The sequence below is a fragment of the Bos indicus x Bos taurus genome, chromosome 17 (assembly GCF_003369695.1).
Source record: "Bos indicus x Bos taurus breed Angus x Brahman F1 hybrid chromosome 17, Bos_hybrid_MaternalHap_v2.0, whole genome shotgun sequence".
NCBI lineage: Eukaryota > Metazoa > Chordata > Mammalia > Artiodactyla > Bovidae > Bos > Bos indicus x Bos taurus.
Window position 1 is genome coordinate 27,733,888 of NC_040092.1, and position 27,063 is coordinate 27,760,950.

The 27,063-nt window shown below is 46.5% G+C and overlaps 1 protein-coding gene, 1 long non-coding RNA gene and 1 pseudogene across 16 annotated transcripts in view; 2 read left to right on the plus strand and 1 right to left on the minus strand.

Annotated features, from left to right (window-relative positions):
• The window catches only part of EP400 (E1A binding protein p400), a 107,178-nt gene extending 94,664 nt beyond the window's left edge, over window positions 1-12,514 (plus strand). For 13 of the 14 annotated variants that reach the window (XM_027567091.1, XM_027567102.1, XM_027567095.1 and 10 more), the window contains 3 exons: window positions 1,449-1,595; window positions 7,148-7,225; window positions 9,546-12,514. In XM_027567091.1, coding sequence (XP_027422892.1) covers window positions 1,449-1,595; window positions 7,148-7,225; window positions 9,546-9,818 — 498 coding nt within the window. In that variant the 3' untranslated portion in view covers window positions 9,819-12,514. The remainder of the gene's footprint in view (window positions 1-1,448; window positions 1,596-7,147; window positions 7,226-9,545) is intronic. The other variant, XM_027567101.1, reaches the window with a different exon arrangement.
• A 1,255-nt stretch (window positions 12,515-13,769) lies between these two features.
• LOC113907638 lies at window positions 13,770-14,402 on the minus strand. Its single transcript, XR_003515251.1, has 2 exons — window positions 14,242-14,402; window positions 13,770-13,810 (listed from the first exon to the last, which is right to left on the minus strand). It is a non-coding gene; the product is annotated as an uncharacterized LOC113907638 (long non-coding RNA).
• A 140-nt stretch (window positions 14,403-14,542) lies between these two features.
• Window positions 14,543-24,996, plus strand: LOC113907637 (annotated as a pseudogene). The gene is made up of 2 exons (XR_003515250.1): window positions 14,543-14,636; window positions 22,560-24,996. The product of XR_003515250.1 is annotated as a putative tRNA (cytidine(32)/guanosine(34)-2'-O)-methyltransferase pseudogene (transcript).
• Window positions 24,997-27,063: the final 2,067 nt, after the last annotated feature.

Below are 27,063 nucleotides of genomic sequence, written 5' to 3' on the forward strand. Positions count from 1 at the left end.
TGCTGCCAAGCATTGGATGCACAGAGGTGGAGAGGGTCCTGAATAATGGGCCCTGCCTGGTTGCCTGGCCTCGTCACACAGGAGACCCTATGGTTGTGGGCTTGGGCAGCACAGAGGATGGTCTTAGGCTTCACCCTGGAGGGAGAGAGACCCCCATGCACCGAGGGCTTGTGGGAGCAACCATGATGGACTCAGTCTATGGAATTGCATGACTGGGGAGGTGCCAGAGGATTCTAGGACATGGGTGTAGCTCATGGTGTGCGACCCACCTGGGTGTACTGGACAGATGGAGCCAGGCCACGGCTGTCGAGCTGTCAAGAGGCCAGGCAAGGACCGTGTCCATGTGAGAGAGTGTGTGTACACTGGTGCTCATGTTCAGAGGATGGATGGAGGGAGGGAAGAGACCGTGGACAAAGGTACTGCAAGAGGAGTATTGTCAGTGTGTTGCTGATACCCTGACTCAGAAGGCTGGGAGGCAGCTCTGGGCTGATTGAGCTCCCAAAAGCAAATCCTCCTTGGAGGTGGGGGTTCGGGGTTGTACTTGCAGGCCCGTGTTGACGAGCAGGAGCAGAGTGCAAGGCATTCTGTTTTCCGTCTGCTTCTGGTGGCATGAAGCCTGGCCTACAGATCATGATGTATCATTGTGCTGATTTCTGACTGCTGATACTGAACTGTGTGCTGTATCTGTTTTCTGAACCGGAGCTGGAACATTCCCTCTGTGTGCTGAGGGCTCTGTGGGTGCTGGCACCCATTCTCAGAAACTGACACGTAGAGAAATGAAGTGACTTGTGAGTGGGGAGTGCTGGACAGGCAGGGCTGGGTCAGCATGGAGGCTTAGCCAACATCCAAAAGAGAGAAGAAGGGCTTTATGAATGTGCTGGTCTGTATGTTCATATGACTTGAAAGAAGACTTTTGAGACCTTAAAAATGTTTGTGCATGGAGGTGACTTTGTAACCAAATATATGGTCTGTGTATTACGCATGGCTTTCTGAATAGAAATAGTATTAAATAGAATAGTATTTAAATTCTCCTGGCAGGGAAAGCTAAAAATCAGACTAAAGATGCAAAGATTGTGCATATAGTTTGTTTCTATTTGTCCTAAATGTATTTGAGTATATGTCAAATTCTTAAAATTAGATTCGAGAAATTGTGCACACGTGTCTCCTGTCTTGTCAAGTTCACTCACTCACTCACCTGATGAGCTGACGTGGCCCCAGGTTCTGAAGAAGATGTGGAGATGAAGCCCAGCCTGGGTTGTGAGGGGACCTCCCAGGAGAGGAAGCGATGACCTGGGACTGGGCTCTGGGGGTGGGGGCAGTGGGCAGGCAGGGCTGGGAGCTGGGGTGGTCAATGCTGTGGGCACCTGGGGGAGGGCAGGGCCCGGGAGGAGGCCTGATGGCTCTGAGACGGGGACGCAGCTCTAACCCTGGGCGGTCTCTTTCCTCAGATCACAGCACAGCAGATTGCTGCTCAGGGCCAACCACAGAAGGTCACCTATGCCACCCAGCCAGCCCTTAAAACCCAGTTTCTCACCACACCCATCTCCCAGGCCCAGAAACTGGCCGGGACCCAGCAGGTGCAGACCCAGATCCAGGTGAGCAGGAGGGAGCCTGTGGACTGACAACAGACTTGGCAGAGGGGCACTCAGAGGTAGAACAAGGGGGACCACAGATCAGCACCCCATGAAACACACTGTGGGGCCCCACAGTGTGGCCTGGGGACCACACTGAGGGCCCACCGCAGTGGCAGCCTTTGTGCTGGTGAGGCTTCTCCAGGGCTCGTGGTCGTCCCTGTGCTTCAGGAACTCGTGAGCTCTCCCTCTGCTGCTCCCCGTGCTGCCCAGCCCAGTGTCACACATCCTGTGGGTCCTGCATGTAAGCGCCACATGTAATGTCTGGGACGGGGTGTGGGGCTTGGGCACACACCCTGCTGAGGCGCTATGTGGTCCCCTGGCCTCCACCCACGCCGGCCTGGCCTGCTGTCTGCCTTCCTCTAGCAGCTGTGTGATTCTGTTCTTGGTGAATCTGCTGATTGTTGGGGCCCCTTTCAAGGGACAAGCCTGTTCAGGGCTTCCCGGTGCAGTTGTATATCCTGGTGTTCACCTTCGGGTCTATGTCATACTTTTCCCAGCTTGTAGCTTATCTTCTCACTCACTTTACGAACAGAAGTTCTGAATTTTGAGTCAGCGTATTAAGTGTTCACATCACAATCAAACTGATGGGGTTTTTGTTAGAATACATTGACCCTGTAGATCAGTTTGGGGGAGAGTAGACATCTCTACAGCCTTGACTTCAGATTCACCAACATGAGACACCCTTTACTGTTTAAATCTTATTTAAGGCCCTTCAAGTAAGTTTCTTGTTTTTTTTCCCATAAGGATCTTATTGCTCATCCCGGGTTTATTCCTGAGTAGTAGCATTTTCTGCTGTTCTACTGTGAGTTCCCTCTCTTTTATGTGTCTCTAAGGCACTGTGTGTGTTGACTTTTGAATCCTGCAGCCTCAGTCTGTCCTTCTATCATTTGTGTTGACACTGTCACCTGTGAGTCTGGTGGCGACACCTTCCCCTTCCTCCTTCCCGTTCTTCCTGCTCACGAGGGCTTGTAGGGCAGGCGCAGATAGGAAGCTCGGCCACATCGCTCTCCTTGGTCATTCTGCAGGGTTGAATTTTTAAACTCACCCTTCAGCACATAAGAAAATTCCCTTCTTGATCTAGTTGGCTACAAGTTTTTGTTCCTTTGCTTGTTTGGTGTTTTGTCTTTTTAAAAACCCTCTGTCTGCACCCCTCTCCTCGTAGTCACTCTAGTCATGAGGCTGTGAGCCCATCTCTCCTGATGAGTCCAGATTCATATCTGTAGCCAGTTGCCATTCCTCACAGGGTTTTTGTTTGCTTGTTTTTATTATGTTTCCTGACTGCGGCAGGTCTTGTTTTGGCTCTCAGAATCTTGCGTTGTAACGCTTGGGGTTGGTTGCTCTGGGGCATGTGGGATCTTAGTCCCCAACCAGGGATCAAACCTGCATCCCCTACATCGGGAGGTGGATTCTTAACCACTGGACAACCAGGGAGGTTGTGTCGTCCCCCCCGACCCCGGGCACAGTTTTCATCCCAGCTGCCTGAGGATGGCTCCCTGGAGGTGTGCACCTCCAATACCTGAGACCCTCCTGTGCACTGCAGCTCCTCTTCCAGCCCCGGGACAGCAGTTTCGTCCTGACCTTACCTGGGCCAAACCCTCTGCTGCTCTTCACACTCCAGCCCCGGCCCAGCGCTGATCTTGCAGGGAAGTGTGCTGAGATATGGTTTGTGTTGGTGCAGGGTGTGGCTGTGGGCTCCCTTTGTCACCTCCAGGTCAGGTTTATTCTGTCAATTATGAGACAGGTGTATTAAAAGCTCCCATTCTTGGACTTCCCTGGAGCTCCAGTAGTTGGGACTCTGTGCTTCCAGCGCAGGCAGGGGGCATGAGTTTAATCCCTGGTCAGAGAACTAAGATCCCACATGCTGCGTGGCATGTCCAAAAATTGGAAGAAAAAATCTCCCATTCTGATTTTGGATTTATCCGTTTTTCCTTATGTTCCTTTCTATTTTTGCTTTTTATATTAGGTTCTTTATTATTGTGTGTATGCTAAGTCACTTCAGTCATGTCCAACTCTTTGTGACTCCATAGACTGTAGCCCACCAGGCTCCTCTGTCCATGGAATTTTCCAGTCAAGAATATTGGAATGGATTGCAATTTTCTTTTCCAGGGGATCTTCCTGACTCAGGGATTGGACCCTGGTCTCCTGCATTGGCTGGCCGGTTCTTTACCACTAGCACCACCTGGGAAGCTCTTTATTATTAGCTACACATAAATTAAACTTTGTGATTTTATTACTTTGAAGTACTGTTTTGGTCTGGCAGCCTGCTCTGCCTCAAACTGAGAACTCCACCCATTTTGTGTTAGAATTTTCTGATGCATTGTTTCCGTCTTTCATTTTCTCTGTTTCATACATATGTCACAGAAATGGTCGGGTAGATGCTGCTGCACTGCCTTCGTCCTGCATCTCAGCTGATGTGACAGATTTGCTCACCTTTGTGGTGAGACCTGGAAGGGTGGCCTTTGGCTTCCATTCTGTTTGGGTTTTCAGCTTGCTCTGTGTTCTCATCCTGCCTTACTTGTCTTCTCTCCTTCCATTTGTCTATTTATTTTTGTCTTTCTCTTTTTTCTCCTCTACTTGTTTGAAAACTGCCTGTTTTCGCTGGGTTCTCTGAAGCGGTTTTCCTAAAATGTCCATGTGCAGGTGCGCCTTTTCACAGAGCAGCGCGAGCCCCTCTCAGCTCTGCTCTGAGCGCTGGTCTGTCACACTTGCTCCAGCCTCTGCACCCACGTGTGCTGTGGTCACAGTTTCCTTCTCTCCTGTTGCCTTGGCACTTTTCGTGTAAAACTACTTGTCTTCTGCTTGAAGTCCATTCTTTGGAGTTTCCTGTAGTGTTTGAAAATGCATGTATTTCACTCTTATTCCTGAAAGATACTTCTTGGTGTGGAATTCTAGATGAACATTTATTTTCTCAGCACATTAACAGCTGTCCCTGTTTCCTGGTCTTTTATTGCTGATGAGAAGTCCGATGTCTGTCTAGCAGGTCACTGCTTCTATGTAACTTGTCTTTTCTTGTTTTCTTTTGAGACCTTTTCTTTGTCCATCTTTGTAATCTCAGCATTTAGCCCAGTGTCTTGTGTATAACTGCTGCTTGAGAAATACTGGTGGTCTTGAGACAGGCTGGGACTTGGGGCCTTTTGCTGCAATACTTGGACCTGGACAAACACCTCCTATAGCATCAAACTACAAAGAAACTCTGTGTGTGCCTGCTCAGTCATGTCTGACTCTTTGTGACCCCACGGACTGTAGCCTGCCAGGCTCCTCTGTCCGTGGGATTTCTCAGTCAAGAGTACTAGAGTGGGTTGCCACTTCCTTCTCCAGGGGATCCTCCCGACCCAGGGATTAAACCCACGTCTGTTGTGTCTCCTGCGTTGCAGGCAGATTCTTTACCACTAGCACTGCCTGGAAAGTGCCTTTCTTTGTCTTGGGTTTTATGAATGCCATGACGCCCTGGCTTGGTATCTGTCGACCCCCTGGAACCTGGGCATTGGCCAGCCGTTATTGCGGTAGATGCCACCGCTGCTGCATCCCCGCCTCCCACGCACCTTCAGTCTCTTGTATTCTCCTCTCATTGTCTCTTTGTGCTATATTCTGAGTGACATCCTCTAACCTGCCTTCCTCTTCAATGATTTTCCCTTTTGTTAGGTCTAATTTGCTGTTAAAATTTGCCCATTGAATTTTAATTTTGGTGATACTTATTTTATTCTTATTCTTTGAAGTTTTGTTTGTTTTTATCTCAGATCTGCTTGGTCTTTGTAGTTTCTTGTTCACACACGTGTTTTCAAGCTGCGCAGAGCAGCATACTATTTTGTGCGTGTCTGGTAATTCCCCTATTTGAAGTCAAGGTTCAGCTGATTTTACTTATTTCTTTTCCACTGTTCTTGCTTCAGGAACTGTGGGGTTTTTTGTCTTTATAGAAATTGTCTTGTTGTGAGCCAGTTTCCCTTGAAGCTTGTTTGTGGGAAGGCTTTGAGGTTTGGGTGGAAGGTAGGTTCTTCCTTCTGCTAGGCTTCTGTGGGTGCAGTCAGGACCACACGAGCTTGTGGCTTGAGGGTTTGGTCTCTCAGCCTGTGTCTCCTCCTCCCCTGCCCACCACTGAAGTCTCAGGTGACCTCCTCACAGACCCTTTGAGTGACAGGATTGCAGCTGTAGGGGGCAGCATGAGGCCCCCCTGTTAGCTCCCCCTGAGAGCGGGTTTGGATGCGTCTCCTGTCTGCCACACCCGGGGGGTGGTGAAAACCCAGTCTAAGGCTTCACCTGCAGCACAGGGTCTTTGGAGCCTTGTCATGGCTTGGGGTCTCCCCTCTTTGCTTAGATTTTGAAACTGGGAGCTCTGGACTGTGCAAATTTATTGATGCATTTGAGATGTCACCTTAGGGGAGGGGTGGGAGGGAGCTCAAGAGGCAGGGGATATTTATATGGTTATGGCTGATTCGTATTATTGTATGGCAGAAATCAACACAGCATTGTAAAGTAATCATCCTCCAATTAAAAAAATAAAGAGGGACTAGGGTAAAATAAAAACAAAATATAGGTGTCACCTTAGTTTTATCCACGGCATTTCAGCATATTCAGTGTCTGCCCATCTGAGCTGTGGCCCGTGTGCTATAGCAGCTGATTGCCCATCTCTCCTGTCAGAGGAACACAGGGTTCAGTCAGGGGTTGCTTTGATCTCAGTAAATTCTACTCACAGTTTTTGATTTAAGTTATAGTAAACTAGTAAATGTCTTTTGATTAATTTTAATTTCTTAATGAGAATTCATATTTACTCAGAGCTTGTTATTTGCAAGTACATCATATAATTTCACATTTTCTCCAGAATTATCTTGGGCATGACTTATTTTCATCCCGTTCTACCAGTTAGAGGCCTGAGCAAGGTTTCCATGGCCCCCAGCAGCTGCCCACTTGGGAGCCCCTTCTGCTTCTGTGAGCCTGTGCCCCTGAAGCCCTGAGTAGACAGATGGCCTGAATTGTCTTATTGTGTCAAGATAGCACGATATGCAGGTTTACAAAAAGTGACCATCGGGTGGAAAATTTTGTTTTATAAAGAGGAATATCTCGGTTGTGATGAAGAAAAGTGCTGAAGGAACCACTTGGTGGCACATCTCGGGACTAGGGCTGAACCGTGGCATGGGTCCAGGGCGCTTCACAGTGGAAGCACGCCTGGAGTGGCGCCCAAATGTCCCATCTTCCATTTAATTCTCTCACGTAAACTTCCAGAGATTTTTAGTAAAAGAAAAATGTGACTGTCTGAAATATGAGACCAGTAAAGCCTCAGATTACAGATGATTACAGATTAGGAAGACAATTGTTATTCAGTACAAAAGTGCAATAACCAACTTTCTGGGCTCCAGGTGAGCACACTTTGAGAGTTGCTATTTTGTGGCATCTGACCACTGTTTTGTTTTTGTTTTTGTTTTGCATTAAGAGCTGAGAAGGAGAGAAAGGGTGAGAAATGTCTTTTCGTGCACACACTGATTCGGCCTCTGTGTTTGGCTTTTTTCCTTTTGTCCAAGGTTGCAAAAATCCCTCAAGTTGTCCAACAGCAGACACCCGTGGCCAGCATCCAGCAGGTCGCCTCTGCTTCCCAACAGGTAGGATCCGGAGACCAGAGCCACCTAGGAGGTACTCACAGAGAGAGATCTCGGTTTCTCTCTGAAGAAACAGAATTTTAATTCCTAGAGAACTGCTTGTCATTTTCATAGTATAGAAAAAGCAGTTAACTTTGGGGAAAACACTTGATATCGTTAATCTGGCAGGAAAAAGCCTGAACAGATGTGTTCAGACTCAGTGTCATGTGTACAGAGAAGGGGCTCATTTCTGGGATTCTTCCTTCAGCCAGTAATCTTAGGTGTATCATGACAGCTGAAGCCACCACACATGAGTTTTAGGGAAACAAAGAAAAGAGAATCTGCTCGTATTGACCTTGAGTTCAGAAGTAGAATAATACAGGCAGCAACCAGGACTTATCAGGTTGGTGCAAATGTAATTGCAGTTTTTGCATTATTGAAATTTGCTGTTTGATATTGGAATACATTCTTAATAAATGTGGTTGTTATACATCATTTTAATGTGCAGTTCTCACTTAATGTTTTTTGCTAATGACTTATTACTTCCTGTTTATTTTAGATTTATTTTAGACTATGGAAATGTTAGACAAAAAGCAAATCTGAGTGATTTTTTTTTAATTCAAATTCAAAATGGGTCGTAAAGTAGGGAAGAAAACTCACAATATCAGTGACACATTTGGCCTGCTGCTGCTGCTAAGTCACTTCAGTCGTGTCCGACTCTGTGCGACCCCAGAGACGGCAGCCCACCAGGCTCCTCCATCCCTGGGATTCTCCAGGCAAGAACACTGGAGTGGGTTGCCATTCCCTTCACCAATGCATGAAAGTGAAAAGTGAAAGTGAAGTCACTCAGTCGTGCCGGACTCTTATCGACCCCATGGACTGCAGCCCACCAGGCTCCTCCGTCCATGGGATTTTCCAGGCAAGAGTACTGGAGTGGGGTGCCATCGCCTTCTCCGCATTTGGCCTAGAAACTGCTAACAAACATACAGTGCACTGGTGGTTCAAGAAGTTTTCCAAAGGAGGCGAGAGCCTTGAAGATGAGGAGCATAGTTTCCAGCCATCAGTAGTTGACAATGACCAATTGAGAGCTATCATAGAAGCTGATCCTCTTACAACTACCTGAGAAATTGCTGAAGAACTCAACATCAACCATTCTACAATCCCTGGGCATTTGAAACAAATTGGAAAGGTGAAAAAGCTGAATACATGATGCCTCATGAGCTGACTGCAAATGAAAAAAAATCGTTTTGAAGTGCCGTCTTCTCTTACTGTACACAGCAACGAACCATTTCTCGATCAGGTTGTGACGTGCCACGAAAGGTGGATTATTCATACGACAACCAGTGACAACTAGCTCAGTGGCTGGACCAAGAAGAAGCTTCAAAGCACTTGCCAAAGCCAAACTCGGACCCACAATGTTCATGGTCACTGTTTGGTGGTGTGCTAGTGGTCTGATTTTCTGAATTCTTTCTGAATCCTGGCAAAATCATTACATCTGAGAAGTATGCTCAGCAAATTGATGAGATGCACCGAAAACTGCAATACCTGCAGCTGGCATTGGTCAATAAAAAGGGCCCAATTTTCACAACGCCCGACTGCACATCGCACAACCAATGCTTCAAAAGTTGAACAAATTGGGCTGTGAACTCTTGCCTCATCCACCATACTCATCTCATCTCTTGATAGCTTTTTGCAGGGAAAACACATTCACCACAAGCAGGATGCAGAAAATGCTTTTCAAGAATTCATTGAATCCAGAAGCACAGATTTTTATGGTAGAAGAATAAGCAAACTTACTTCCCATTGGCAAAAATGTGTTGATTTTAATGGTTCCTATTTTGACTAATAAAAATGTGTTTGAGCCTATAAAATTCACAATCCAAAACTGCAATTACTTTTGCACCAACCTAACACACCTTCCTAACAGAGCCTAGCTTTCGGGTTCTTACCATTTTATTTACTGCTGAGAAATGTGGTAGTATAAAAGCAGTGCTTTAAAATAATTTTATTTTGTTCAAAATCACGCTGGCACGTAGATTTCAAGAAACCAAATGGTATTAGAAGCTGAACACCAGCGCTGTCAGTCCCCAGTCGTTGACGTGTGCGTTTCCCCAGAGGCATCATCCACTTTTAGCCTAAAAGCACCAATAGTTCAGTGTTCTGACTTTTGTTTGGTTAGACACTGGAGGTCCTATTTTGATATGTTGGGTAGTTTTTACACTTCACAGATGCATTCGTGCTAGCTAAGTTTCTAAACACCCCTCCTTCCCACACCCAAGAGTGTTTAATTTTGTGTGTCATCTGACATGCATTTTCGACACTGTGTGTTTCTCTTTTGGCTCAGGCTTCCCCTCAGACTGTGACTCTCACCCAGGCGACAGCTGCTGGGCAGCAGGTCCAGATGATCCCTGCGGTGACGGCGACAGCACAGGTGGTGCAGCAGAAGCTCATGCAGCAGCAAGTGGTGACCACAGCGGCCGCCCAGCTGCAGACCCCTGGTGTCCCCACCCCTGCCCAGGTGCCAGCCGCCTCCGACAGCCCGAACCAGCAGCCCAAGCTCCAGATGAGGGTCCCTGCCGTCAGGTTAAAGACACCCACCAAACCTCCGTGCCCCTAGTTGGGACAGAGGGGCAGCCCCAGGCGGGCTACCTGTGCGTTCCACCGTCCTACCAAGATGGGATAGACTTTATTTACTGAACCCTGGGACTGGATCCTGTGGGATGTTCAGCACCTGGAGCGGCAATTCTCAGCGAACACCCTTTCTGTGTTACGTAACTGATCGAAAAAGTGACAGTGGCAGTTTTTCCTAGGTGTTTGACCTTTAGTTTCTCCTCCAGAGCAATAGTGCTGGGTCTTGAAAGCCAGCTAGAATTTCTCTGTTAGTGTACAGTGTTTTGCATGTTGCAAGCAGCCATTTGGAAGGTGCAGTGAGTCATAAAGTAGACCATAGAAGCTAAAACATGGTCTGACAGCATCTGCCTCTGTTTGGTTCTTTATTCCTATTTGAAAACACAGTATGGGAGGAGAAAAACTGTCTAACATCTAAGGTAGGTCATCTCAGAGAAAACCAGTGTGATTTTTCCCCTCCCTCCTAAAATGTGACTTGTTTGGACCCTTAAAGGAGAGGCTTAAGGCTGATACATATCGAAGCACATTTATAACGTGTCCCCAGCTGGCATTGAACGGAAGTGACCTGAGGTTGAATTTTCATTCCAAAGAGCACTGGTGTGGCTTCCCCTAGAATGACCAGTTTCCATGTAAACGGAACCTTTGGGACTGCTCCCATCCCAGTACATCCACAGTATTTTCCCAGGTTTTGGATAAACTTGTAATTGGACTTAGAGTATTGAGGCAGCTCCCGAAGACTTTGTGAGGCTCCCATCTGGGAGTGGTTCAGGGCCCAGAGTGCTGTGCAAGGGTCGTCACACTGCAGAGTGCACCGCTGAGTGCAGGGTGGGGCCAGATGCCCACTGAGGGCAGGCAGCCTGCATCGCCCCTTTGCTCTCAGGCCGAGCCCAGGCGTGACCTGCGGAGGTGAGAAGTCTCTATACAGGTGGTGTGTTTATGCACCTACAAGTATAATCTACAGAAATGGATGTGGTGGCATCTTCATACTAGACTTGTCATGTCTCATCTGTGAGTAGATCGGCTGCTTGGGTTTCTGCCTAAAGCGGGGAGCTGTCCAAGCTCTTTGGCGTGGCAGCCCCATGGTTGAGGGGCAGAGAGGCGGCCCTGTGTTTGCTGCTTTTAGGTGTTGTTTTTTTTTTTTCCCCACTATGGCAACTGCAGTGGACTTGATTGGGTGATGATGTCTGCTTACCTGGAAGTGTCCACCCAAGGAAAAGGCACTCGTCTGATGACACCCTCTCTGCTCTGTCTCCGTGCATATTTTACAGTTTTCGTCCTGGAGATCAGGTTGTGTGAGGTCTCTGTGTACTAAGGAAAAGTTTTAGCATACCAAGAGATTTTTCATTTTAATCAGTTTCCTCCCCCTTTATATCACTTTTTATGACAAAAAGGAAAGTGTTCTGTCCTGAATTTTTCTTATTTCCCATCAATTTATGTGGACAGCAGTATGGCAATTGATACCTTAGTGAAGCCAACTAAGCAGCTCATTTTTGCCTTCTTGGCACGAAATTTGGAAAAAAGTTAAAATGAGGTGTTGAAAGTGGGAGGGATTTAACATTTCAATAAATTGAACATACCAAAACAGAACACTGTAATTTGCCTTCTGACTTGTTCATTGTGCTTTGGTACCTGCTGTGATGAGAGAGTACTGCGTGCAGGAAATACTTCATAGCTGAGTGCTGAGGAGAGTTTCTACATTTTTTTAAATCCTCAAATGTGCAAAACTAAAAAGGAATTCTCCTTTTCAGCTTATTTTAATTTGTGCAGCCGATGGTTTTGTTCTTATCTTTCATGGAGTGTTGACGGTCTCTTTGTAGATGGTGGTGAAATGTTGAGTGTTTAGAATATCCTAGAAATAGCTGCTGAATAGAAGTCCTCTATTAATCTAGAACACTAGAAGAAAAATTTAGAAAAGTCTCTCAAAAGCCTTCTAAGAGAACAGAACTGGAGTCTGAATATTTGCAGTGTGGAACTCCTGCCCTGTCTTACCATGTGAGTGAAAGAAGTTGTTTCCTTTGCAATTTCCTGTCGCAAGATATGGGAGAGAAAATAGTTTTATTGGTATCACTCAATTTAGTAACATCTAGATGTCGCCACTGACCTCATAGTCTTCCATAGTGTCATTTGTAGGTAAAAGTTCCAGTGTATTGTTTTCTTGACCTTCTGTTTTAAAGGTTAAACTTTACATATTTAAGTGTGAGTTTAGGGTGGTGTTTTCCAGGTTTCCTCAGATTGATACTGTTGGCAGAATCCCATATTACCTTGCAGAATAGGGTCCCCCCCCCCCGACCCCCACCCCAGTGCAGTGGTAATGATTGAAAGAAATCTTCAGAACATAAAGCAGCCAAACACTGTCAAACTGGAATTGGCCACCGTGGAAATCAGTCACCCAGTTTTTCGTTGATTCAGAGACATTTGTTCTAGTGGGGGCCGGGTGGTGGTCAGAGGGTTGAGGGAAGCAGGAGACTGAAGTGAGCCTCCTCAGGCAGAGGCTTTCCCTTTTGCCACCTTCAGGATTTTTTGTTAATTGTTGTGTCCAGATAGCTGTTGTGTTTTAAAATATAAAGAAAGAAGACTGAAATTGTAAATACTTTGTAAACATAATCATTTGTACTTGAATAGTAGGGTTTTAAAGGGCACTGATATCCCACCAAACAAAAGGTATAATAAATTGACCTTTTTATATGCTTGTTTGTTTTGTCTTTCATAGAAAACTACTGTTCAAGTTAAAGTAAGATATTGTATTTATTTCATTCATGTGAAAACAAAATACAGAGAAACCAAGTAGTGTTGGAAGCTGAAGTTTTCTTCTCCTTGCCTCTCCCCCACAGAGTAGAAGGAACTAGAAGGAATGGAGTCTTTCAGTGAAATCACCAGTTCTCTCCTCAGAGACCATGCGTTCTTGGCCACTCTGTTCCAAAGCCACACAGGGAGGAAAGACCGGATGCATTTTATTATTCATAATATTCTTGTTCTCCAGTACTACCTTGTACAAGGTAGCAGTGTTTACCCAGCTGTGCTGTGGTCCTATTTTATCCTCTTCAGCAAATATTTATTGAAGCATATTAAATGCCAGCTTTATCACTAGTGATGGAAATTTTTTTTGAAAAAGCAACACTTGGTTCATTTCTTTAAGAAAATCAAAGCTAATGAGAGAGATGGAAAATTATTGGTTTATTCAGCTAATGTTTATTGAGCATGTGAAGTGAAGTCGCTCAGTCGTATCTTTGTGACCCCATGGACTGTAGCCCACCAGGCTCTTCCATCCATGGAATTTTCTAGGCAAGAGTACTGGAGTGGTTTGCCATTTCTTTCTCCAGGGGATCTTCCCAACCCAGGGATCGAACCCAGGTCTCCTGCATTGCAGGATAGAGAGGCTTTACTGTCTGAACCACCAGGGAATCCCTTTATTGAGCATCAGATCAGGTCAGATCAGATCAGTCGCTCAGTCGTGTCCAACTCTTTGCGACCCCATGAATCCCAGCACGCCAGGCCTCCCTGTCCATCACCAACTCCCAGAGTTCCATCACCTCCACTAGCTTTGTTCATAGCGATGCTTTCTAAGGCCCACTTGACTTCACATTCCAGGATGTCTGGCTCTAGGTCAGTGATCACACCATCATGATTATCTGGGTCGTGAAGATCTTTTTTGTACAGTTCTTCTGTGTATTCTTGCCATCTCTTCTTAATATCCTCTGCTTCTGTTAGGTCCATACCATTTCTGTCCTTTATCGAGCTCATCTTTGCATGAAATGTTCCTTTGGTATCTCTGATTTTCTTGAAGAGATCCCTAGTCTTTGCCATTCTGTTGTTTTCCTCTATTTCTTTGCATTGATCGCTGAAGAAGGCTTTCTTATCTCTTTTTGCTATTCTTTGGAACTCTGCCTTCAGATGTTTATATCTTTCCTTTTCTCCTTTGCTTTTCGCTTCTCTTCTTTTCACACCATGTGGCAATTTGTTTTCAAGGCCCTGGAGCTAAATCTATGAGCAGAGTAGAAAAGGAGGTTACATTCTCATACTCCATACAGATAATAGAAGAATTCAAAACAGTGTAAGTACCATGCAGAAACAGGGACAAGGTCATGACAAGCAATCTGAATTTCATTCCAAGCAAATGGGGAAGGTTGAAACCTGGAGGACGACTTGATTTTCAATTTTGAAAGCTCACCCTGTCTGCAGTGCAGATGGTGTTTAGTGGCAGCAAGAGTGAAACCAGGGATAGACACACTGGACCATCTCCCTGGTCACAGGAGAAAACAAATTATCCCTGTGGACCTTTATATCCCAGCTTAGCCTATTAGGCGTCTTCTGACTCCCTTCCCCCAACTGAAAATAGGCACTCAACCACCACCTCCCTTTCTCAAGCTGCTCGGCCTGTCTGGCCTAGCCTTATTTTCTAATTGGTTATTTACTTGTTGATGTGTGTCCCCTCCTCCCTGGACCGCAGGTTCTATCAGGGCAAGGACGAGATGTGCTTCGTCACCGTTAACAGGTAATTAAGTATGTGATGAGGGGGTGGACGGGACGGGGGAGGAGCGGACGGACGAGTTGGACGCAAAACAGAATGATTCAACGAGGGCTTGGGCCCAGGTGACCGCGGGTGAACAAGGCCGGGGGAGTGCGCAGGCGCTGACCGAGCACCCGCGCGCAGGTCCCGCCCGCATCCCGCCTCTCCTTCCGGTTCCTACACCGCTGAGCCTGCGCACTGGGCTAGGCCGGCCGGCTGGTAAGTGGAAAGGGCCTGGTCACCCGGCTGACGCAGCTCTCGCCCCGCTGGCGCTCGCCGCCGTGTCGCCGGGCAGCCACGGTGAGTGCAGAAGCTTGTCCGCACCCGGGCGGGGGGCGGGGGGGACGTGCTCATGGCGGCGCAGCTTTCAGCCCCCGCGCCCGCCAGTGGCCCCGCGGTTCCCCCGGCCCACCTCATCCTCAATTCTCCGCGCTGCCCCCCACCCGTGACCTTTGCCCTGGTGTCTCTCTTCCCGGGAGCCCCCAGCCGGCCCCTGGAGGGCGCTGTCCTCGGTGCTGACGCCTGCGGGTGCTCCATGTCGGCGCGTCGTCTGGCGACCCCGCCGGGGGCGTCAGTCGGAAGAGGCGCTTCCCCACCCCCTCTCCCCGGAGGCCTTCCCCAGGACCCAGCGAGAACTGTGAACACCTTTGCGTAGTTTCAGGGACGGAAGTCTGTCCCCGAAGCTGACAAGGATTTCTTCCTCACGGAAACCTGGTTTAGCTTCGAGTAGCTCTCAGTTCACGTGCGAAAAATCTCTAGGCTCCCAGGCTGCCAGATTGGGTTAACGGTTCTCCAGCCTCACTCACGGGGCCGGGGTCTGAGAATGACGCGTGCTGTCTCAGCGTCTGCAGAACTGAGGGCGTGGAGGGTCTCTCAAAACCAGGTTTATTTTCCAGATGCGATGTCGAATCTTAAAATCTTCCTAGGGGCTTTGTGTATTGTGTAGAGATGGCCAACGCCTACAAAATGACTCAGGTTTTGCACACACATTTCTCTAACCTTTAGCCAAGCAAATGGACATGTTAGTTTATTTATAAAAGTGTCTACTTAATGTTGACGTCGAGGTAATAGATAAATAGAAGTTTCTCCTTTAACAATATGTAGCAGATGAGATTGCGAAGAAAAATAGGTTTAATGAGAACAGCGTGATACAGAGTACTTCTGGGTGTGACTCTCTGTACTCCTGGGCCTGTTGATACACCACTGATGGTTCATAATATTAATAATTAAATATCAGTTATCATCATAAGTTTCCTTTATGGATGCCCCAAAGCAGTGAAGTTTTAATATTTGAAAGTTGATAATGCAATGTAGGGGTCCTTGGGGAAGTTTTGGGAGGATCATCAGTTGTCGGGTGGTATAAGAATATGGTTTTCAGACATGACCCTGAGAACTATGGGGCACGACACGTTTGGACTAGGAGAACAAAATGGTCTAAAATGAGTCTTGGCCCCTCAAAGTTTTGGTGACACCGACCATGTGGAGGAGAGTGGTGAAAGATTGTGCTCGATGCAGAGTTGTGCTGAGGTACTCTAAGAAGAAGGAAAACCCAGCTTTGTTATTCTCCTGTGTTTGTTTCATTCCAACTGCCACAGAGATTACATATTTGTGTCTGACTTACTTTTTTAAAGTACTTATTTATTTACTTCTGTATTTGGATGCATCAGGTCTTAGTTGCGGTATTGCAGGCTTGGTTGTCCCACAGCATGTGGAATCTTAGTTCCCTGATCAGGAATCCAGCCCATGCCCCCTACATTGGAACGTGGATTCTTAACCATTGGACCACCAGGAAAGTCACCTGGCTTATTTCTGTATTTTGATTTATTTATTTTTGACCACACCACAGCATATGGAATCATACTTCCCTGACCGGGGATTGAACCTGCCCTTCCTGCATTGGAAGTATGGAGTCTTAACCAGTTAGTTTTTAAATAGTCTCATAAAATTCAAACAACATAGAAAAATAAGAATTCCTTTCTGTTCTCTGTCCTTAGACCTATTTACCCCACCCCACCCCACTTTTTTTCCTCACATAATAGATCTCCAACAGCTATTCAAGTCAAGAGATAAACAACTTAATTCTTTTTATGTCTGATAATAATCCACAGTGAGCATATACTATATTTATTTCATTATTCCCCATTGATGGGTTTTTCACTTAGAGTCCGGCTTTTACCACTAAAGAGTCATACTGAGGTGAGTATTTTAAAAAAATTTTTTTTAATTTTTTAAATTATGAAAGTATGATAACACATTGACAGGAGACTTGGAAAATACAGAACAAAGTTACATATAGATCCACTATCACAATTATTTTTAAGTAGATAAATTAAGATTTTTAGTTGGATTTGGTTTCATTATCAAGCTCTCAAAAATAATAGAATGAATAGACAGAAATGTGGGATATAGTAGACCTGAAAATGCTATGAACCAATTCAACATAATTAAGATTTATACAGTTTTCACCCAACAGCAGAATAAAAATTTTATTTAAGTTCCCATAGAGTATAAACCAGGAGACACTGGAACGTATCCAGAAACATAAAACAAGGTGCAAAAATTTCATGGTATAAAGGTATTAAATCATACAGAGTCTGTTTTCTTATCACTGTGGAATTATGTTAGAAATTAATATCAAAAGATATTTGAAAATAACCCACGTATTTTCAAGTGCAATGTGATGTTTACCAAGAGAGATCTTTGATTCCAGTCACTGAAAGCTGAGGTAAGTATTTTAAAACGTAGGTCATTCTGCTTTGTTTCTATAGATTCCCATTAGTAGGAACTAAATTAGGATAATGGGTCAAAGATACACATATTTAAAATCTTAATAGGGATCCTACTGTATAGCACAGAACTCTGTTCAGTGTTATGTGGCAGCCTGGGTGGGAGGGGAGTTAGGGGGAGAATGGATACATGTATATGTATGACTAAGTCCCTTTGCTGTCCACCTGAAACTGTCACAGCATTGTTAATCAACCATCAGTTCAGTTCAGTCGCTCAGTTGTGTCCGTCCGACTTTGCGACCCCATGAATCACAGCACGCCAGGCCTCCCTGTCCATCACCAACTCCTGGAGTTCACTCAAACTCATGTCCTTAGAGTTGGTGATCCCATCCAGCCATCTCATCTTCTGTTGTCCTCTTCTCCTCCTGCCCCCAGTCCCTCCCAGCATCAGAGTCTTTTCCAATGAGAGTCAACTCTTCGCATGAGATGGCCAAAGTATTGGAGTTTCAGCTTCAGCATCAGTCCTTCCACTGAACACCCAGGACTGATCTCCTTTAGAATGGATTTATTGGATGTCCTTGCAGTCCAAGGGACTCTCAAGAGTCTTCTCCAACACCACAGTTCAAAAGCATCAATTCTTCGGGGCTCAGCTTTCTTCACAGTCCAACTCTCACATCCATACATGACCACTGGAAAAACCATAGCCTTGACTAGACGGACCTTTGTTGGCAAAGTAATGTCTCTGCTTTTGAATATGCTGTCTAGGTTGGTGATGACTTTTCTTCCAAGGAGTAAGCGTCTTTTAATTTCATGGCTGCAGTCACCATCTGCAGTGATTTTGGAGCCCCCCAAAATAAAGTCTGACACTGCTTCCACTGTTTCCCCATCTATTTTCCATGAAGTGATTGGACCAGACACCATGATCTTAGTTTTCTGAATGTTGAGCTTCAAGCCAACTTTTTCACTCTCCTCTTTCACTTTCATCAAGAGGCTTTTTAGTTCCTCTTCACTTTCTGCCATAACGGTGGTGTCATCTGCACACCTGAAGTTATTGATATTTCTCCAGGCAATCTTGATTCCAGCTTGTGCTTCTTCCAGCCCAGCGTTTCTCATGATGTACTCTGCATATAAGTTAAATAAGCAGGGTGACAATATACAGCCTTGACGTACTCCTTTTCCTGTTTGGAACCAGTCTGTTGTTCCGTGACCAGTTCTAACTGTTGCTTCCTGACCTGCATATAGGTTTCTCAAGAGGCAGGCCAAGTGGTCTGGTATTCCCATCTCTTTCAAAACTTTCCACAGTTTATTGTGATCAACCATACTCCAGTATAAAATAAAAAGTTTAATAAATGATTGGTTTTAAAAATGAATAAATTGTAAAAATCTTAACAGGTATTGACAGAATATTTCTCCCCAAATATAGCAACTTATATTCCTGTATGCCGTGTAGGGGAGGACCCTTTACTTTACATCATGAAGGTTTGCCAGTTGAGTAAGTGAAAGGGCATTCTGCTGTTGAGCTCTGTTACTTTTTCTCAGCTGCTGTTGCCCGCTGTCATCTCTTCTGTAGATGCCCTTCATACTCTTCGCCATTTCCCCAGTAAGTTGTTTCCTTACTAATTTGTAGGGGCTGTTTTTATATTAGGGATATTTTCCCTTTGCAGCTATAAATAAAATACTGCATATTATTTCCCCCTTGATTATTTTTGTCTTTTTAACTTTGTTCAGAACATTTTTACTTTGTTAAAACATAGGACTTGGCCTATAGCTCAAATGGTAAAGAATCTGCCTGCGATGCACTAGACCAGGGTTCCATCCCTGTGTCAGGAAGTTCCTCTGGTGAAGGGAATGGCAGTCCACTCTGGTATTCTTGCCTGGAGAATTCCATGGACAGAGAAGCCTGGTGTGCTACAGTCCGTGGGGTCGCAAAGAGTTGGACACTACTGAGCAACTAACCACAACACACACCCACAGAACTTTTTTACATAATTGTTTTTTCCTTTATGACATCTCTGTTTCTTTTTGTATATAATTAAGCAACTTTTCATTTCAACTGTACACTGATAAAATTTAAAAAAAAAAAAAAAAAACATGGGAAAAAGTTTTTGGGACTTGCCTAGTGGTCCAGTAGTTAAGACTCCATGCTCTCACTTGCCGAAACTAAAGATCCCACAGACAGCAATGAAGATCACTTAATGCTGCAAGTAAAGTAAGACCAGATGCAGAAAAATAAATTAAAAAAATTTTTTTTCCTTCAAATTTTTCTGCATAGAAATTCTATATCAGGGATTTCCCTGGAGGTTCAGTGGTTAAGACTTCACCTTCTAGGGAATTCCCTGGTGGTCCAGTGGCTAAGACTCTGCACTCCCAATGGAGGGCGGCCAGGTTCAATGTCTGGTTGGGGAACTAGATCCCACATGCCACAAGCAAGAGTTTGCATGTTGTAACTACAACCTGGTACAGCCAAATAAATGAATAAACAAAAAAAAAAAATTTAAAAAACAAAAAAGACTTCTCCTAATGCAGGGGGTGTGGGTTTGATCCCTGGCCAGGGACCTGAGGTCCCACATGCCATGCATCCAAAAAGCCAAAACAAAACAGAAGCAACTTTGTGACTTTAATAAAGAGTTTTTTAATGGTTCACATAAAAATCTTTAAAAGAAATTCTGTATCAGATAATGTGATCTGAAAAACTTAAAAATGTTTCCCCTGAATTTATATGATGTACTGTGATGGAAGAAACGAGATCTGAACATCTTATAAAATATATTTGTCTGCAATACATGTACTTTATTCAAGCACATTTGGAAATAGGAAATCGCCTGTGTCCTGGGCTTTAGTCCCAAGTTGTGAAGGAGTGGAGGGGCTGAAGATACCAACTGCATTTTGTCCTATGCGAGAGGCTCCCCTCTCAGCCTCAGTTCCCTCTGTGTCACATGGGATGATGGTGGGCTTGGTCTGCTGGTGGTCTTGTGAATAATCAGTGAGGGAAGCCATTAGCACCATGTCTAAGCCCAGAGGACTGACCTCAGAAAATGTTAGCCTCACTGGAGGAACCCTCACCTCCAAGCCTCAGGCCAGCGGACCCCCCAGAATGTACATTCATAATAGAAAACCACAATATACATAGCACAGAGCCCTCAGGAGTGAGACTCACAGCTGAAGATATGTTAGATGATAGAATTGCTGGATCTAGAATACGATAAGCAAAATGTATTTAATATAGTGAAAGAAGCAAAAGGAGGAAATAACAAGCATGGAGAAGAGACAGGGTCATCAGAGACCAAGCAGATGGAAACATGAACCAGATCTAGAAACTAAAACAACTGAAATTTAAAACTTTATGGCAATAATCTCAATCCCTACCTCATACCATACATAGGAATGGATGCAAAATGGATCGGAAATGTAAAACTCACAATTCTGAAATACAGGAAAAAAATCTTTGTAGCCTTGGATAAAATTTCTTGGGACTTCCCTGGTGGTACAGTAGATAAGAATCTGCCTGCCAGTGCAAGGGACACAGGTTCGATCCTTGATCTTGGGAGCAGTTAAGCCTGTGTGCCACAACTACTGAACCCGGGTGCCCAGAGCCTGTTCTCCGCAACAGGAGAAGCCACTGTAATGAGAAGCCTGGGCACCCCAACAAATGGTAGCCACTACCTGCCCCAACTAGAGAAAGCCCATGTGCAGCAATGAAGACCTGGTGCAGCCAAAAATAAAAGTTTTAAAAAAGATTTCCTGGATACAACACCAAAAGCACAATCTATAAAAGAAAAAAAGTGGAATTTAAAAACAAGTTTGCTATGTGAAAAATATTTAGAGAATGAAAAGAGTTACTAGGAGAAAACATTTGCAAAAGACACAACTTATGAAGTACATCAGTTCAGTTCAGTCGCTCAGTCGTGTCCGAGTCTTTGCGACCCCATGAATTGTAGCTGGCCAGGGCTCCCTGTCCATCACCAACTCCTGGAGTTCACTCAAACTCACGTCCATCCAGTCAGTGACGCCATCCAGCCATCTCATCCTCTGTCGTCCCCTTCTCCTGCCCCCAATCCCTCCCAGCATCAGTCTTTTCCATTGAGTCAACTCTTCACATGAGGTGGCCAAAGTACTGGAGTTTCAGCTTTAGCATCAGTCCTTCCAATGAACACCCAGGACTGATCTCCTTTAGAATGGACTGGTTGGATCTCCTTGCAGTCCAAGGGACTCTCAAGAGTCTTCTCCAACACCACAGTTCAAAAGCATCAATTCTTTGGGGCTCAGCTTTCTTCACAGTCCCAACTCTCACATCCATACATGAAGTACATAGAATATATAAATAATAATAAAACACGTATTTTCTGCACTCACAGCACTTCTGACACCAGATGTGTGGGGTTTCCCACACCAAGCAGTTCTCCAGGTTCCCATGACATTGGCCAGCTGTCCTGGCAGAGCGCAGTTGGATGCTGAGAGCCCAAGGCTAGCGCAGAGCCCCTCAGGTAACCCCAGTTCAGGTGCCAGTTAGACCAGGTTGTCACCTGGCCATTTGACCCACCGGCTATAAATCAGGAGGATTCCACTATCCTCAGGTTGAATCATTTGCTAGAACAGAACTCAGGAAAAGTTTACTTCCTAGGTTACTGGTTTATGATTAAAGGGTATAACTCAGGAACTGCCAGATGGAAGAGATTCACAGGGCAGAGTGTGGGGAAGGCGTGTGGAGCCCCTGTGCCCTCGCTGGGCTCCAGTCTCCACACCTTCCTGCATTCACCCGGCAAGAAGCTTCCCTAGACCTGTCCTTTGGGATTCAGTGGAGGTCCCATTACTTGGGCCTGATTATTAACTCAATGTCTAGCCCTTCTCTACTCCGCAGAGGATGGGGAGTAAGGCTGAAGGTTCCAAGCTTCTGACCATAGTATATAGTCTTTGTGGTGATCATCCTCTGGCCAGGAGCCCACCAAGAGTCACCTGGTTAGATCAAAAGACCCTCCTGGCAGCCTTGACACTCAGGAGATTCCATGGGTTCTAGGAGCTCTGTGTCAGGAGCTGGGGACAGAGACCAGTATATTGTATATTTCTTATCATTTCCCAATGAAGAACTGTGAAAACTTAATGAGAAATAATTCATTTTTCTTTTCTTTCGTTTTTGGCCATGCCACATGGTATATAGGGTCCTAGTTTCCTGACCTGACCACGGATTGAACCTGTGCCCCCAGCAGAACAGCAGTGAGAGAGTTCGCCAGACTGGCCACATAGGCACGAGATACTAGAACTCGTGGTACATTCAGGTCTGGTCTCCGCTTCGCACAAACGACCGCTTTCCTTGATGACAGGCTTGCCCCACTCTGCTTGCCCTTAGGCATCTGCGACATACTCAGATCAACTGAGAACACAAACTGAAATCCTGAAATCTCACTGGTTTGCGCTCTCGCCGAGGCTTGTACTGCTCCTGGACTGGCAACCTGCTTCACTCCTTTTCTCCAAACTGAAATTTTGAGCTTACTGTTGGCAGGTGCCTGGACAAACTGTGAGATGGGCCGGACATCAGAGGACAAGCAGGATGTCTATCACCACCTCTCCAAGGAGACTGGCTGGCGTGCCCACAGCGCCTTCAAGCTGCTGCAGCTGGATGAGGAATTCCACCTCTTCCAAGGCGTGATGCGGGCTGTTGACCTGTGCGCGGCCCCAGGCGGCTGGACCCAGGTGCTGAGTCAGAAGATCGGGGGCCAGGGCTCTGGCCACGTGGTGGCTGTGGATCTGCAGGCTATGGCCCCACTGCCAGGTGTGGTGCAGATCCAGGGGGACATCACCCAGCTGTCCACTGCCAAGGAGATCGTCCAGCACTTTGAGGACTGCCCCGCAGACCTAGTGGTGTGCGATGGGGCCCCTGATGTGACCGGCCTCCATGATGTCGATGAGTATATGCAGTCGCAGCTCCTCCTAGCTGCCCTGAACATTGCTACACACGTCCTGAAGCCAGGGGGCTGCTTTGTGGCCAAGATCTTCCGAGGCCGGGATGTGACACTGGTCTACAGCCAGCTGCGTGTCTTCTTCTCCAGCGTGCTCTGTGCCAAGCCCAGGAGCAGCCGGAACGCCAGCATCGAGGCCTTTGCTGTCTGTAAGGGTTATGACCCTCCTGAGGGCTTCCTGCCTGACCTGTCCAAGCCGCTGCTAGACCACTCTTACGATCCAGATTTCAACCAATTAGATGGCCCCACTCGCGTCATTGTGCCGTTTGTGACCTGTGGGGTCCAGAGCGCCTATGATTCAGACTGCGGTTACCCACAGGACCTAGAAGACGGCTCAGAATAGAAGTAGACTCCACGCACTCAGCCCCCACCCTCTCACCATCGTACCAGGAGGCCTGAGCATTGAAGAAGAAGGGGCGGCTGGCCAAGAAGATCTGCCCCCAGGACTACCCCATCAGCACAGTGTCCACGTTGCCCCCATCCCTGGCCGCCCCGCAGGTCACACCCTGCTGACCTCTGAGGTAGAAGACAGTGAAATGAATTATTCCCCTTAACACGTTAACTAAGCTGGCAGTCTGATAAGGACTTGGAAGCTGTTTGCTGTTCAAGGAAAACCATAACTTGAGTAGGTGAACTTGTTTTCAAATACATCAAAGCGAGTCCTGAACATACAGGCTCCAAGTGGGAACCTCCAGCCCACAAACACAGCAAGGACAGAAACATCACAGAACATACATCTGCACTGCACAGGGGATTCTTGAATAGGGTCCTGCCTCTTCTCTAAATCTTCGCAGCCGTGTGTCCTGAATGTGTCCAGAATTTACTCTGAAAGCAGGACTTCTAAACCCTCGTAGAAGTCAGCAGTATCTGTGAACTTGATGGAAGAAAATATTACATCTTTATTTTCACGGATATAGCTGGAATTTTAGCTTTACTCGGGAATCTGAACGCTGGCGGCATAATCACGGTAGTAAAAGCAATGCCTGCAACTTTCCCACTACTACTTTTGATCAGTTACTTTTGTGTTGTGTTACAGTTGCAGGTATCTTAAAATGTTGTTCACATTGGCCACTACTTTGAATAAGATCTCATAATTAGATGTACTGATTTTTAAAAGTTCATATATTTAAAAAACAGCAGTGAGATACAAGGACACACACGTTAGACTGGCTCAACAGTGAAGACCTTGGCTCCTGAGGATGTAGGACAGCCCGTTCCCATGCTCTTGGTGGGCACTTGAAAGTGTAAAGCCTCTTTGGAAGCAGCTTGTATTATTTAAACCATCATTTACTCTGACCCAGCAACCTTACTTCTCGCTGTTCACACAGGAGAGATGAAAACAGGCATTTACATAATCACCTGTATGCAAACATTGAGAGCAGCTTTATTCATCATCTCCGCAAACTGGAAGCAACCCAGTCATTCACCTGGCAAAGGGAGAAGCAAACTGCGTTCCCTCCAGATGATGACACAGCACTCAGGAAGCAGGACCAGGCTGCTGGTGCTGGGACGGCAGGCAGATCTCAAGTGTACTGTGCAGAAAGGAAGAGGCCAGACACCGAAGGCTGCATTCTGTAGTTGTGCATGCATGCTCAGTCATGTCTGACTCTTTTGCGACCCCATGGACTGTAGCCGGCCAGGCTTCTCTGTCCATGGAATTTTCCAGGCAAGAATACTGGATTGGCTGCCATTTCCTTCTCTAGGGGATCTTCCCGACCCAGGGATCAAACCCACGTCTCTTACATCTCCTAGCAGGCAGGTTCTTTACCAGTTGAACCACCAGGGAAGCCCCTGCATTCTGTATGATTTCACCTATATGACATCCTGGAGATGGCAAAACTATAGAGTCAGACTACAGCTTGGGGATTTTAGGGGTGAGATGGCTGTAGGGGAAAGGATTGACCTCAGAAGGGCCATTGGAGATTTGGGGGTGATGCAAATGTCCTGTTCATAGCCTTTCTCAACACTCACAATACCATGCATCCAGAAAATTTGGGGTTTCCCTGGCGGTCCACTACCAGATCCCTGGTGGCTCAGTAGGTTAAGAGTCTGCTTGCAACGCAGGAGACTCAGGTTCGATCCCTGAGTTGGGGAAGATCCCCTGGAGAAGGAAATGGCAGCCCACTCCAGGATTCTTGCCTGGAGAATTCCATGGGCAGAGGAGTCTGACAGGCTACAGTCCATGGGGTTGCAGAGTTGAACATGACTGACACTTTCACTGGAGGTCCAGTGGTTAGGGCTCCAAGCTTTCACTGTCCAAGGCCTGGTTGGAGAACTAAAATCCCACAAGCTGCCCAGAAAAGAAAGGCCGGGGGTGGGGGTGGTGATTTTTACTGGATGCAGATTTCACTGCAGATTTCTGAAAACTTCATGGGAGAGTAAACTGTCTGTTAGAAAATTAGTGACTGAGAGGGGTGTGGGGAAAACCTGGCTAACTTCTCAGTGATAACTCTGGAAACCAGAACGTTCTTTCTGGTGTTGGGATAAACAGGCTCCGAGGAGTGCCTCCCTCATGGCTCCAGGGGAGTGGCCTCTGCAGCCTTCACACCCCTCATCCTTCCCTCTGCCTGCTGTGCCCGCAGTTGCCCCCTGTGGGCGCAGGTCTGAGGACAGATGCTCTCATGTGGGCTGGGGCGGGGCTGCAGCTGCTTCTAGCCAGGTGGTGGCTTCTGCTTTGTCTCCACCTGCAGGACTCGTCCTTCCAGCTAGGAAGGCACTGGTCTGGATGTGGTTTTTGGCCACAGACCCGAGAGCTCAGAAAGGGAGCAAAGGATTGAGGAACGTTTCAACAACAAAGCTCTTCCTCATCCCATCAGTTTATTTTGGGGAATGGGATTTTTTTCGGTGTTTTGATCTGTAAATTGGAAAACAATAGAGTTGACATTGAATCCTGTGGATATAGGAACTAATTGAAGAAGAGATAGCCCTCTCCATCTGTTAGATTTCACTTTTTATATTTAGTAGTTATTTACTATAATCGTAGTATACTTGTCATACCAATAATAATTGTACCAGTTTATCAACCCAGAAGACTATTTTTGAATACTTAAGAGTCTTGTGGTCGGTTTTTGAGCACATTTCTATTGCAGAGACACATGATCTGGGGTCTATAAAATAATTCCCCCCAAAAAATGTTAGATCTGTGGGGGAATGGGATGGGAATAGGGATTCACAGAGGGGAGCATGAGCTGGACCCTTGGTTATTTAAGAGTCGTGTGGTCACACGTAGTTTTATAAGGTTATGACAAGTGCCCGGTCATAGATGGAGTATTTGGTGATACCCGACAGCCCCCTTCTTTGCCTTTCATGCCTGACTCTGTCATGATGCTGAGTGGAGATGCAGGTTCACACACAGGTGTTCAGAGCTGTGGCTGTAGCCTCGCCATCATCTTCTGTCTCTTGTATCAGAAGGTGGCTATGTGCTGGGGGAGGGGAAACTGTCAGGCCAGGGCACCCCCTTCACACATCTGCCAGAGAAAGCTCCCAGAAGCACCTGTGGGCACATTCTAGACTGTTCTTTAGCAGGAGGGAGCCTTTGCTGCCCCACGGTATGGTACCTTCCCCAGCTCCAGCTCAGAGGCAGCACCTGGGTCTTTCCTGGATGACAGGACCTGCTGTTGCCTTCCCTACCCCAACCCGGCAAAGCTGCCTCACTCCCCATCCTTACCCTGCACCCCTAGGTGGGCGAGGGCAGCAGAGCAGTTGCACTGAGACCACGCTGTCTTCTGGCCTGACCCAGGGGTCACATAGGAGGGCAGACCAGACTGCCCAGGGATGTTGTGACCAGTGCAGCTGCTGGACTCAGGGGTCCCCACTAGGCCCCCTGTTCTGGGGGCCGCCTGAAACATGATCAGTTCCTAAACCCTGGGGGATGCAGTTCTGGTTATTTAAGAGTCCCCCTAGATCCTTCGTGAGCTCAGTGCCCGCCAGCCTACCCTGCTGCTCGGTGGGCCCAAGGCCACTGCTGGTTGGCCACGTTCCCAGCCTCTTCCATTCTTTCCTTTTTCCCCAGTTTTATTGAGATGTAGTTGACCTATAGCACTGTGG